General features: G+C 41.6%; 1 protein-coding gene across 5 annotated transcripts in view; it reads left to right on the top strand.

Annotated features, from left to right (window-relative positions):
* The window catches only part of LOC135090272 (serine/arginine repetitive matrix protein 1-like), a 59,587-nt gene extending 46,103 nt beyond the window's left edge, over positions 1-13,484 (top strand). For 4 of the 5 annotated variants that reach the window (XM_063986892.1, XM_063986894.1, XM_063986891.1 and 1 more), the window contains 5 exons: positions 1-603; positions 6,925-7,029; positions 8,254-8,412; positions 9,945-10,031; positions 11,284-13,484. The exon at positions 1-603 is cut by the window's left edge and continues 330 nt beyond it. In XM_063986892.1, the coding sequence (XP_063842962.1) occupies positions 1-603; positions 6,925-7,029; positions 8,254-8,412; positions 9,945-10,031; positions 11,284-11,499 (1,170 nt within the window). In that variant the 3' untranslated portion in view covers positions 11,500-13,484. The remainder of the gene's footprint in view (positions 604-6,924; positions 7,030-8,253; positions 8,413-9,944; positions 10,032-11,283) is intronic. The other variant, XM_063986895.1, reaches the window with a different exon arrangement.
* Positions 13,485-13,715: the final 231 nt, after the last annotated feature.

Here is a 13,715-nt window from a genome sequence, read left to right as displayed (position 1 = left end):
GTGCGGAACAGAGGCGTGAGCGTGGACCGAGGCAAGGCTGCGTATGACCCTGAGGTGATGCGACGCTCCCGCAGCCACGCCGCCTTCCAGAACAACGCCAATAACAACGTCTACAGCACCTACAACAACTACAACACCTACAGCTCCCACTACAACGGAGAGCAGCGGTCACCAGCACGCTCCCTCAGGCCTCCACAGGGACGCCAGCTGCAGCACCACAAGTCCACTTCCTCGCTGCTGGACGCCAACCAGAACTACAACGGGCGCACCAGCAGCAGCAGCAGCGGCGTGTACAGCAGGGGCCCCTCCAGAGACCAGTCACCCGCCCCGTCACCCTCACCCAATGCTAACCGCTTCGGCTTCCGTGGCCCTCCCTCCAGAGGCGCTTCCCCCGCCCCGCCCTCCCGCACCTCTCCCGTCACCTCACCCTCATACACCCCGCACAAAACCGCCGCCAGTACACCCCAGCCACCCCCCAGACAACGGCCGTCACCCCCGTCCCGTCAGCCGCCCCGTCAGCCAGTCAGACCAGCGAGGAACCCCCCCGTCAGAAGCTCCCCGTCTCCTGATGATGTAGATGCAACCCCCGCCAGGAACACTAAGGTAGGTGCCACTCAGCCCTTCCAGCTCAGCCCTTCCAGCTTCCAGTTCTAGCATGTGTTCCAGGCCTCACGTCACCCTGCATGATTGCCACACTAAGGACGCGTCACTCCTGATTAGAAAGAGGTTGCGTTTTGGTTCTGCATGAGTGTATTCCCGTTTTCTTTTTGTGTTGGGTGCGTGTGAAGGGTAAACAAAAGACGTGAGGTAATGGTAGTATTATTATTACAGGAACAGGTCAGGTTATTATTTGATTGTATTTTGGTGTATCTTGTATTACCTCCATTTGTGTTTATTGCTACCTACCTAGCTACCTACACACACACACACACACACACAGGGCTTGACCCTCAGACCGCGATAGGCACATCGACCCAAGAAGAGAAGAAAAGAAGAGGAAAACGAAGAACAAGGAAGATGAAAAGAACACGAAGAACAAGAACAAGGAGGAGGAGGAGAAAAAGGAGAAAAACAAGATCGAGGAAGAGAAGGAGTTGAAGAAGAACAATACGACGGAGGAGGAAGAGAAACACAAGAACAAGAAAGAAAACAAAAAGAGGAGAAGAACAACAACAAGGAGGAGAACAACAAGAAGACTAACGCTTAAAGCCAGGTGTGTGTTGGTTTCTACGGACCACACACACACACACACACACACAGAGACAGTCAGGAAGGGAGGTAGAGGAGGGAGAGAGGGAGAGCGCTGGGGCGTGAAGTGTTGGTTAAGTCTCCATAGCAATGAGCGTCGCTACGGTTCCTGTGAGGGGCAAGTATTGTATAGTGAGCTTAATTACGGACCACCAGGCACCCTCGGCAAGGTTCATTACATCATTGTATCCGAATATACCGAACCGCTCTATTGCTTCACGTAAAAGAACCTAATTTCAAATTCAAAACCGTCTTCTATAGCGGAAAAATTGAGCTTAGTTTGTATATCTGGCAACTGCGTGTGTGTGTTTGTGTGTATTCGTGTATCAGTGGATTTGTGTACGTAAATGTGTGTTGGTGTGTATGTGCGTGTGTTTGTGTGTGTGTGTGGGTGTCTGGGTGTGTTTATATCACTACAGCAGTGGCACTTTCCTCATCCTCCTTCACCGCTCCAGTGTGTGCTGTGTGGGACTCCAGTCTCGTGTGTTTGCCGAGTGTTCACGTGCACCCACCAGTGGTTCGTCTCCCCAGCCCTGCGCATCTCTTGACTTTATTTTTTTTTTTTTATTTATTTATTTATTTTTTTTTTTTTACTTTTAAATGGAGAATGTAAAACCGTGAAAAGCGAAGCAGTGTAAGAAAAAAATGAGACTGAGAATGCTAATCTTTTGTAATAAGAATTATTTTTAGCGTAATATTTTTTTTCTTCGCTTATTTGCGTGTGAAAAAAAAAAGGAAGGAATGGAAAAGATAAATAGTAGAAGAAAAATGCAAAGATTGATAGTAAATGTTGAATCTTTTGTAGTTTAAAGTATTTCTTAGCGGAATATATAGCGACATATATTTTTTTGAACGTATTCGTTTGCTAATAAAAAGGAAGGAATGGAAGAGAGAAATGGAAAAAGAAAAAATGCGAGGAGAGTGAGACTGGTAAAAGAAAAACTGATACATTTTCGTATTTTAAAGAATTTGTAGTATCTTTGTAGCGGAATATTTTCTTTAACTTACTTGTTTGTGGGAGAAAAAGGAAGGAGTGAAAAAGATAAATGGTAAAAGAAAAAAAAATAATACGAAAGAGTTGAGACTGATAAAAGCTTATAATCTTTCGTGTATTGTTAAATGATCTATAACCTCATCTTATTACAACAACAACGAACGAACGAACGAACGAAAAAGTGAAAAACTGGAATAAAAGCTAAATTAAAAGTAAAAAAAAAAAAATGAATAAGGGATGCGAGAAGAATACGATCGAAATATATAAAAAGACTAAAAAAAAAAGATGAAAAGTAAGTAACCCATTCATTTAAACTTGGCGGAAAGACTCACTCGACGCGCAGACTTTAGGAGGGAACTGAGTGAAGGTAAAAAGATCGATATTATTTCCTGAGGTAATCAATATAAGAGGAGCAGGTGTGAGGCAGGTGTTCACGTGTGTGTGTGTGTGTGTGTGTGTGTGTGTGTGTGTGTGAATGAACTCAAGCTTCCCTCATCAAGTTTTTCTTAATAATTTCTTTTCGTTTTTCTTTTCTTTTTTTTTCTCTCTCTTTCTCTCTTACCTCCTCCTCTTCCTCCCCTTTACTTATACCATTACTTCTTTCCCCCCTTCCCCCTTCACCACCACCACCATCACCACCACCTCCTCCTCCTCCTCCTCCTCCTCCTCCTCCTCCTCCTCCTCCTCCTCCTCCTCCTCCACCTCCTCCTCCTCCTTTTTCCCCTCTGCCATCATAACCTTATTACCTTCCTCCTCCTCCTCCTCCTCCTCCTCCTCCTCCTCCTCCTCCTCCTCCTCCTCTTATTTCCCTCCGCCATCATAACCTTATTTCCCTCCTCCTCCTCCTCCTCCTCCTCCTCCTCCTCCTCCTCCTCCTCCTCCTCCTCCTCCTCCTCCTCCTCCTCCTCCTCCTCCTCCTCCCATCTACACCCGTATTTATATGAATAAGAACGCTGTCTGTTAGTACGTCTGTCCGTCTGTTTGTTTGTTTGTTTGTTTGTATGTATGTCTCGTTATACTCTTATTATTTTTTTTTCAAGTTTTCGAGTTTGTTGTCTTTGAATATCTTCTTGTTCTTGTTTTTTTTTCTTTCTCTTTTCTCCTCCTCCTCCTCCTCCTCCTCCTCCTCCTCCTCCTCCTCCTCCTTCTCCTTTTCCTCCTCCTCCTTCTCCTTTTCCTCCTCCTCCTCCTCCTCCTCCATCACCCGTCCTCATTAAGCGGAGGAAAGCGGTAGTTGGTCGCATACCAGCTGAAAATTATCGCGTTCTGGAAGTCAAGTGGACGATACATTGTGACACAACGACCCACCACAGCAGTCCTTCCCTCTGCCTTTCGCTCATCGTGACCACGGCAACAGGTGACAGGACGCGGGCAAGGAAACGAAGGAAAGGGTTAAGGAAAATAAGGAAGATCACAGGACTTGACAAGAAAAGGAAGACGAAAAGAAAAAGAAGATTTAGGAAGTGAATTATACAAGGAATAATGAAAGGAAATTGATGAAGAGATTAATAATAAATGAAATGATGCTTTTTTTTGGGGGGAGGGGATGGGGGGCAGGGGTTGGGAATTGTGGAAAGAAATGAAAAGGAAAATGTATATGAATGGAAATAATGTAGTGATTTGATGTTCCCACAGACTATTATAAGTAGAAATTACAACTAATATATATAGAGAAAAAAAAAGAAGCTGTTATTGAAGGTCTAAAAGAAAAAAAAATGAAAAAAAGAACAGCAGTCAATTTTATCACACAATTTACTCAGAGAAAAAAAAGTTAAACAAAAGATATAAAAACAAACAGTTCTCCATCATAACACAACAAGCAACAGAACACGGAATGCCGGAGGTCGCTTCCAAGAACAAACAACCGCGCAAAGCTAGACAGGGCGGTTGAACACGTGAACAGAATAACAAAATCACAAAAACGTGCGAATTAGCCTCGCCCAACTGAAGGGAGAGAGGGAGAGGGGAGAGGAGAACAGGAGAGCGAAGAGGGGAAGGGGAGAGTAGAATGTGAGGGAAGGGGAGAGGGGAGAGGGGGATAGAAGGAAAGTAGAAAGAGGAAGGGAACAGGAGAGGGGATAAGGATAGGGAGATAGAAAGGAAAGAGAGAGAGGAAGGGAAGAGAGAGAGAGAGAGCGAAGAGAACGAGAGAGAGAGAGCAAGAGAGGGGAAAGGGGAAGGAGAGAGGGAAGAGGGGGGGGACTTGTTCACGTGTTTTGGGTCATCAGGAGTGGGGTGGAGGTAGACAAGGCTTATCAGAACTCACCCTCCCAGCCCCCGGACCCCCACAACCCGCATGCACCAGTCACCACTCAGTCAGAACAAGAAGTATAGGGAGACAACGCCTTCCGCTACACCTTCTGCCTGGTACAGTTGAAATCCTGCCCACTGATGGACGTAATACTTGAACTGCCTGGAAATTAAACAGTGTAGCAGGATAGATACGAAATTGTGATAAATACGAAGCGAAACACTGAAAGAAATGCTAAAATACCGTAAGGAACAGACGGAATCGCGCTGACAAGTATAAATATAGTGAAAGAAATAACATCGTGCCACAGAAAGATATGGAAAGTAAGAAAAGATATAGAAATATAGTATGAGTAATTAGTAAATGTTATTGTTACAGTAGATGTTCTAAATTAAGTGCCACACAAAAAAAAATTATATATAACAGTTATACAAGATACGAACTTAAACACTGATTGAAAGGAAAAGACAAAACAGTGCCGACAAAATAAGAGAGATTTATCACACGGCAGTAACTTACAATAACACAAAATTACTGAAAAAACAGACAAGAAACCCAAAGACTGCAAGGCACAACTCCAGAACTCAAGAATTCAAGAGGCAAAAAAAAAACATCAGGGCCAAGTCAAGACCTTTGTTGCTTCGCCTGTTGCTCTTCCTTCCACAGTGATTCTGCTGTGGCGTGCATGGGATGGGGTGTGCACCGGTAAGAGAGAGAGAGAGTGAGAGAGAGAGAGAGAGAGAGACGTATTCAGAAACGCTTTGCTCCCTCACCACGACCACATTCAAAGGCCACAGAGATGATTAGCCGTGTTTTCAAGAGTGTTTCTTCCGTTAATAGTGCAGAAATATTGTTAAACTATCATTTCAACCATAAAAACGCCCTTGAAAACCCGTGTAACTTCAACTAGAGCTTCTTGAAAGTAGTGGAGGTGCAGCGCAGAAGTGTTTCAGAATATGAGAGAGAGAGAGAGAGAGAGAGAGAGAGAGAGAGAGAGAGAGAGAGAGAGACTTAAGTGCTTTGGTGATGTGTGCAAGTGTTAGCGTGTGAGGGAAAGCTTGTATTTTTAAACGCTTCTTGGTATTAGAGAATTTTCTTAAGGCCACGTAGATGATAAGCGTGTTACCATGGCTGTTTTCCCCGTTCATGATATAGAACCCTTGCTAAACTTTCGTCACAGTCATGAAGGCAACCTGGAAAACTCCTGAAAACTTCCAGTAGATCTTGTTAATATAAGTAATCGAGGTACGAAGGAGAAACTTTTGAGAATACAAGCTGAAAGAAGTGTGTGCGTGTGTGGATAAGAAAAAAAAACGTAAGACATTATATTATAACATTAGCCCTACTTTTATTTCACTTCCTACTGTTGGTGGTCATTGTCCTGGGTAACCTCTTTCTCTTCTTCCTCCTCCTCCTCCTCCATCAGAGCAAACCTAACATCGCGTGAAAGTATAATATGGAGTGCATGTCTTTTTTGGCGATATGTTAAGGGAATGACCGCCTTCTGAGGTGTAATGCAAAGGCGTGGTGTGACTTATCCTCGTGCTGAGTAACTACCGAATGAGGGGAGGAGGAGGGGAATGGGTAAGGGAGGGAAGAAAGGGAAAGTGCTTTGCTGACCTGTTTAAGCAAGGAAGATTTTGTGATTTTTTTTTTTTTTTTTCTCGTTTCTGTTATGCCGGTAATTTTGACGTCAGGCAATTATGTGGTTAGTGGTGGAGGGAAGAAAGGGAAAGTGCATTGCTGACCTAATTTTAACCGTGGAGTTTTCTTTTCTTTTCTTTTTTTTTTATTTAATTATTTATTTATTTATTTATTTATTTTATTTATTTATTTATTTTTTTTTGTGCTGCATATTAGTTGTTAGGTAGTTCAAGAAGGGTAGATAGAATGTTACATTTAAGCATGGAGATTTCGTGTGTTATTTTTATTATTTGCAGAGTTTTATTTGTTTTTGTAATGCTTTTTGTATCATAACTTATATATATTAATTGGTATATAGATTAATTGAGTCTGTCTTTAATTTATACATGTTATTGTCTTGTTTTAAGTTGTTATATTGTTAGCAGAATAGTTAATGACCATCAGAATGCCCCCATTTGTTGTTATTATGTATTACTTAAATATTTTAGCTAATTTCTGATTTGTCTCATGTATTGCACTGCTTTGTCTCTAAGTTCCATGTTAATAACCTGTGTTAGTGACCAGTGTTGTATATCCTTCCTTTCCTTCAGTAACCTTTGCATCAGTGCACTATTTTCCTTTTATCCCTTTTTCTTTCAATAACTTGCATCAGTGCACTATTTTCCTTAAGTTTCTAGTCCCTTCTCTCAACAAGCAGCACTAGCAACACTACAGAGGGTTCCCGCAACACTGCCTGAGCACTGGGGGAATGTTAGTGTTCTTAAGTGAAGCACCACTGTTTTTCCAGAGCAAGGCACCTTTTGACGGTCCACCCATCACACAGGTCAAGAGCTTCAAAGCCACGCCCCTTCCATCCACCCCCTCCAAACCCACACTGGCGCCCAAGCCCAAGGTACTCACGCAACAGGGGTAGTCAAGGGTACCTGCACCTCACACCACATCAAGTATTACATAGACAAAATAACTAAGGATGTAGTGAAACATTAGCCACTTAAATACTATGGCTCCTCTTCAGTTTTTTTTTTCTATTTAATGTTCTAGTGTAGATTCGATTTATGATTTTGAAAGACATAACTGACAGTGGAAAGATTGATTCTATTATTTTGAATCTTCTAGTACCTACAGTTTTATTCTCAATCAGTAAGATCATCTATAGTTACTCAGGTGACGTGGCAAGTGCCGTACCATCATTAGCCGTCATAAGATTAAGAACATTAATTTATTTAAACCTTTCACTGTGATACAAAACAATTAACAGCACCAGAAGTAATGTATTGAGATCTTTATAGGCATCCACAATTGAGATAGGGATTAAAAAGAATAGATTTTGCAATTTATACTCAGTTTAAAGATTGGAGGTGGCTGTAGAACAAGTAAAAGTGTGATTAGCAATGAAGAAAAGATGTACCAATTAGCAGGCAAAGAGTTAAGACTGATTGAGGTAAAAGTGTAAAGGAAGGTTGTGGGAACGTGCTGTGAGGGGTGCGGGATGCAGGGAGAGGAGCAGACCAGTACATGCATGAGAGGGAAAGTCTCACTGCAGGGGTTGGTAATGGGAACTTAGCATGAACCAAACTTAATCATGTTATTTTTGTGTCTTTTCAAAGGAGAAGCAAATGTGGTGCTTCTTTTCTAAATTGTGACAGATTTATTTATTTATTTTTTATTTTTTTATGTATTTTTTTTTTTTTCGAGAGTTGATTTTTTACTTGTGATTTTTGTGTATTATTATTTTATTACCTCTGAGACTGAAAAGCAGATGGACAGACCAAAAGACAGGCAGACAAATCAACAGACAGACAAATCAACAGACAGACAAACCAACAGACAGACATGGACAGACCAAAAGACAAGCAGACCAACAAACCAAAAGATAAACAGCTCAGTGAAATGAAAGACAGACAAACCAACAGATACACAGATGGACAGACCAAAAGACAGACTAACAGACCAACTGACTAAGAAACAGACAGTTAAAATCCCTAAACTCTTGAAAACCACCATAAAAATCACTACATTCCTAGACATTGCTTTCACTTCACCAGCACCACAAAACACAGAGTAGCTTACCTCCATTTCCTTGAATCTCACACAAGTATTGGCCTTCTCCCTGCAGACCACTGCTGCCGCCACTGCCCAGCAGGCCCCCCGCCAGCCCAAGCCAGTCCCAGGCCTCGCTAGCTGCAAGATTTGTGGCCGCAACTTTGCCCCTGACCGCATAGAGAAGCACGAGACCATCTGCTCCAAGTCCCAAGCCAAGGCAAAGAAACGCAAGGTAAGAATGGATGCAACTTTGCACATGACGCTGGTTGGTAAGCAGCTAACACTGGTTGGTCACGTACTTAAGTGTTTACGTTAGTTGGTGTAGAGAACGTTGACCACAGGAGGGAACAGTGTAAAAGTGTAATAAACGATTGATTTAACATAAGTTTGATAAGAAACACAAGTCAGAACTGGGTGATGTGCAAAATGTTGATTGATCCATGCATGGAATATAAGACGTAATAAACAGCTGAATTAATATACAATAACTTGAATTAACAAAAAAACAAGTTAGAACTGTTTTAGAGATGGTTTATAGATGCAGAAGGCACAGAACACAGAGTAAGTAGAGATGGATGACTGACTGTGGCAACTTCTAATGGGAGGAATCAAAAGAAGATTGGTGTTAGAATAAGATTAGTAGTGGCTATGAATATATATTTTTTATAGTGAGAAGTATAATATAGATCAGTTAATTATTTACCGAAAACATTACTTGTATACATAACACAAAACACAGTGAAGGGGTATTAGTATTAACTCACATAACAAGTCTTGGGGTCTATGTCACTCACCATCAACACTTCTAACACTTGCTGAATAGAGTCAGTAATCAAGTTGTTAGTGCCAAGTCATTTGCAAGCTTTAAAAGAAGACTAGATTGATTTATGGGTGACGATGATGGGTAGATATGTTTCGTGCAGGGAATGCCACGTGTAGGCCAGATGGCTTGCAGCTTCCCCTATTTTCTTATATTCTTATGGTCTAAGCATTGGTCTAAAGTTAAGTAGATTCCTCATCAACTAATGCCTCTGTCTCTCTTCTTCCTTGCTGACACTTGCAGAAGGTTTGTGGATTACCAGTACTGAAGCACCTCATGTGTTACTTTGTCACAGCACAACACCTTACCTCTTCTCCTGGCTTACTATAGGGTCACTTGGAAGTCACTCTTCCTATCAGCACTTGTGGTGGGTTAGGTTAGGTAGGGTTTGGTTACCTGTCTGTCTCTCTCTCTGTTTATATCTATCCATCAGTCTGTCTGTCTATCTTTGCCTAACGTAACATATTTGCCTATCTATGTCTATTTATTTATCTATCTGTCTGTGCATTTTCAATCTCTCTCTATCTATCTACCTAACCTGTCTGCCTACCTATCTATCTGTTTATCTATCTCTTTTTTTCAGTCTGTATCTATATTATTTATCTCAAAATAATCTAACCTAACCTAACCCAACCCAACCCAACCCAAGTATAGCAGAGGAACCTGATCTTCACATTACCCAGGATTGATTTCACTCTAGCTTGCACCAAAAAACAAAGATCAGAAAGTAAAATCTTTCAAAAAATCTATAGAGGCACCATGAATTAATTTCTTACACACTATCCTGATAAATAATAATAATAATCATCATCTTCAGGTGTAATGATAAGAGTGACAAACTTCAACTGTTCATCTGCACCTGTAAATCAATTTCTCACACATTATCCTGAGAAGTAATCATAGTTGTGTTCAGGTGCAATGGTAACTGACTTCCTCCCCTGCAGGTGTTCGATCCGGTGAAGATGAGAACGAAGGGAACAGAGGCTGAGAAGTATGTAACAAAGGGCAAGCACCTCCAGGACAAGCCAAAGGTAGGGGTGGGTTGTGATGCCCAGGCTTCCCTCGTCCAGTAGCTGCTGTAAATGTCTATAGCTTCCCTTTGTGTATTGTACTGTGAGAGATAGGAATTTTATTATTGGTTGTGTTTGTTTATTTACTTATATGGAAGTGAGGATGGCCAAGGGTTTCGAAAGGGAAAGAAATCTAAATAAAAAAAAAAGGTGTTTAGTTGTCACTCCTCCCAAAAAAGGTCCCCAGTTAAGAAAGAAAAGAAAAGAAAAAGTCCTGAATTTCCACTTTCCAAAAAACTAGAAAAAAACATTGTATTGTATTCAGTCTTATTCCCTTCATACTAGCTTTAATATATATACTTTATCATAACTGTGGATTGTTGTTGACAATAATGAGACCTCTTATTAATGGTCTTGTATTCTTCATCACACTAATACTTCTTTCCTTCTGCTGACATCACAGAAGGTTTGTTATCACCTCACACTTCTCTCTTAAGTCAATCTTGATAACATATTCAAAGTTGCATGGACAATACAGTTTTCACCCACATATTGTCCTTCATCATAGTAATACTTCTTTCCATCTGCTTACATTTAAAGAAGGTTTGTGGAGCGTCTGTGCATCTGTCACCACATGCATGGCCTGCCCAGTAGTAATACATAGAATACATGGAATAATACATAGAACAGACGATACATTTTTTTCATACTTAAATTCATGTAGGTGACACTTACAGAACACCTTAAGGATATTATTAATTTATCTTATGAAACCGTACATTAAAATCTGGATGAGACAGTCCTGGCACATATACTAAGGTTAGCACAGCATCTGCATGGCTTAGACATTATATGAGAGGAGGGTTTGGAGAACATTTATGACATTCCAAGTGATATCCTGCAACACACCTATACAACACACCTGGCTGAGAAGTATGTGGAGAGTATTAGAGGAGGAATTAGTCTCTAGAATTACGTACACTTTCCATCTACAACAGAAAACAAAAAAGTGCAGTAATTTTCTCACTTATTGTCCATTGTTACTCTTCTTTCTGTGTTGTCTCTCACCATCTTGTGACAGTCTGCTGAGGTCTGTCACCCTCTCCTTGTTTCTGTGGACTTGGATACATCACAGGGTTATAGGAAAAGCTGCCGTGGTTATTTACACTGTATTATCTCTAGAAGTGTACACAGTTAACCTCGTCACCTTCCCATCTCTTCAGTGGCACTCCTCACTCACACTCACTCATCACACTGTCGCTTCTTTCCTCAGCCAAAGAAGAAGGACTGGAAGAAGCAGCACGAAAACTTCATCGCCACCATCCGTGCAGCAAAGGCCGGCACAGAGGCGCCTCCCATGGACAACTCAGACTATGTGGAGTGCCCTCATTGTCTTCGCAAGTTCTCCGAGGATGTGGCTGACCGGCACATCCCCAAGTGTGCCAACATCACCAGCAACAAGCCCCCACCACTGAGGCGACGACGGTAGACACTGAAGGGATGCAGGCAGCAGCAGGGAGGGAGGGAGGAGGGAGGGACTGTCTTGCTTGAGTGTCAGTGGGGACTGTCTGGTTTGGGTGAGGAAAAGCACAGTGAGTAAAGATTGAAGAGGTGGGGAGCAGTTGGTGAGGACTAGTAAGATGGTGGGAAGGGAAGGTGTTCAGTGCTTTTGAGTTGTGAGTGGAAACTGACAGGGCTGCAGATTAAGCAAAAAATAAAGGACATTTTTGCTTAACACTAATCCATGTAGAGAGAAGCATGGTTGTAAATTTGCTGTAGGTCAGTGGCAAGACTAAGCAGGAGAGAGGAAAGGAGGGTACTCAACAACATCTCCCTGGACCACAAACTGACTGGGGCACTGAATGAACAGATCAATGAAGCTTATTATTTTCATTTGGCATTAAACCATCAATAATTAGAGGGAACCCACCAAGAAGCCAAGTAAGTCCCCAAGGCCCCAGAGTCCTCAGCTGTGCCCCTGGTGGTGGTCACAATCCATTGGTGATGAGGTTGCATGACTGTCATGCTCAGAGGGGGAAGTGTTGACAATGTTAGTGTGTATCAATAAAAGTCTTCACTTGTTAGGTCATGCCAGACTGTGTAGGGGTCAGACTGTAGATACTGTGCGTGTCACCTTACCCTGAGAAATGCACATGGGAATTCACAATCATTGGACCACTTCAGTTGCATCTCTAAGCATGCAGAGAGGAATGGCTCAAGTGTGGAGGGACGTGTGGAGGCTTAGCACTTACATGACCCCAAGGGAACATTTCCATAGTTACATTTAAGGCAAACCATGTGATAATAATGTTCCAATACATACTGCTGGTTCTAGTTATCCAAGAGTGCTCGTCTCGCCCGTTGTGTTTGGCGGGAGGGAGGGAGTCACTCAAGGCAACACATGTAGGCTTGACTAATCATTGCCTCTGCGTCTGTGGCTCCTGGTGGCCTGGCGGTGCTCAGAGATGCTCAGTAAGGATAGAGATACCAGGACCACTGCTGGACTGCTGAGAATATTTTGTAAATGTAGACCAATATTTCCTAACAAACTGTGTGTGTGGAGAAAGAGAGAGAGAGAGTGTGTGTGTGTGTGTGTATGTTTGTCAACTATATGTACATTTGGCTGGTGCATTAATTAACCCACCTTCAGATCCTGCTTAGTGCAGTTTTAGGTCCCTTTCTTTTTAATATCCCCTCCATGAATTCATTTAACAATCCTAAGTTCAGTTTCCTAGGTGTACATAGTCATACGAGTCATATTTCTATCCACCCCCCCGAGTTTAATGGAAATATCATTATGAACTTACTATCATGTGTTTATTAATCATTTGAGGTGCAGTGGTGTGTGGGGGAGTAGCATTGTTGCAGGGAGTCCAATAGGAGTTTATAATTGCTTACACAACAAGGTGGCTACATTATTTTCTTACTCGTGTAAAAGAATTAGTAGACTGTCTGTGATACTTCTTCAGAAATCATTAGTATAGATGGAGGGGGATACACGCCTTGCAGTGACGGAGAAACAGAGAGAGAGAGGGTGGTAATTTGCAAAGATGAGAGAGAGAGTGAGAATCAAGGTGGTAATGTGCAAGGATATTAGACAAAAGGTAGTAATCTATAAGCCTTTATAACTTTACTGACTAAAGAACATCAGACTGGTGTAAATTATATAGAAATTAAGTAAGAAAGAGAGAGAAACAAGGTGGTAAATTGCAAGGATAATAGACAAAAAGTAGTAATCTGTAAACCTTGGTAAGTCTGACCAAGGCATTATTCCACCAAGGACGTTGTATACGAGTCAACCTGAATCACGGATGAAAAAAAAAAAGCTACTGATGAAAAGTTAATTATGATAAGTACAATGGAGGAATGAACTGAAAAGAAAGGTCACTATGCAACAATTTGACCTTTGACCTCAATTAGGGAATACTGTTTAGTGTAATAACTGGCGTTTTGCAATAAAAATGAGAAAATGTACTGTGTGTTTAGTTGTCACGCCTATTATGCAAAGTGCTGCTAGATTAAATTTGAATAGCAGTGTACGTGTGAGTGAGGTAAGCATTTCAAGTTCATGAGGAATTTAATATGTATGCGTATCATCACCACCATTATTGTCATCATCACTATTATCACCGTTATCATCATCGTTTTATTTATTTATTTTATTTTATTTTTTTTTTATTGCTGTGATCGTTCTTTGTTAAGATT

This window comes from Scylla paramamosain, chromosome 34 (assembly GCF_035594125.1).
Source record: "Scylla paramamosain isolate STU-SP2022 chromosome 34, ASM3559412v1, whole genome shotgun sequence".
NCBI lineage: Eukaryota > Metazoa > Arthropoda > Malacostraca > Decapoda > Portunidae > Scylla > Scylla paramamosain.
The sequence above is the reverse complement of the archived record's forward strand: the minus strand, read 5'-3'. Positions and strand labels throughout refer to the sequence as shown.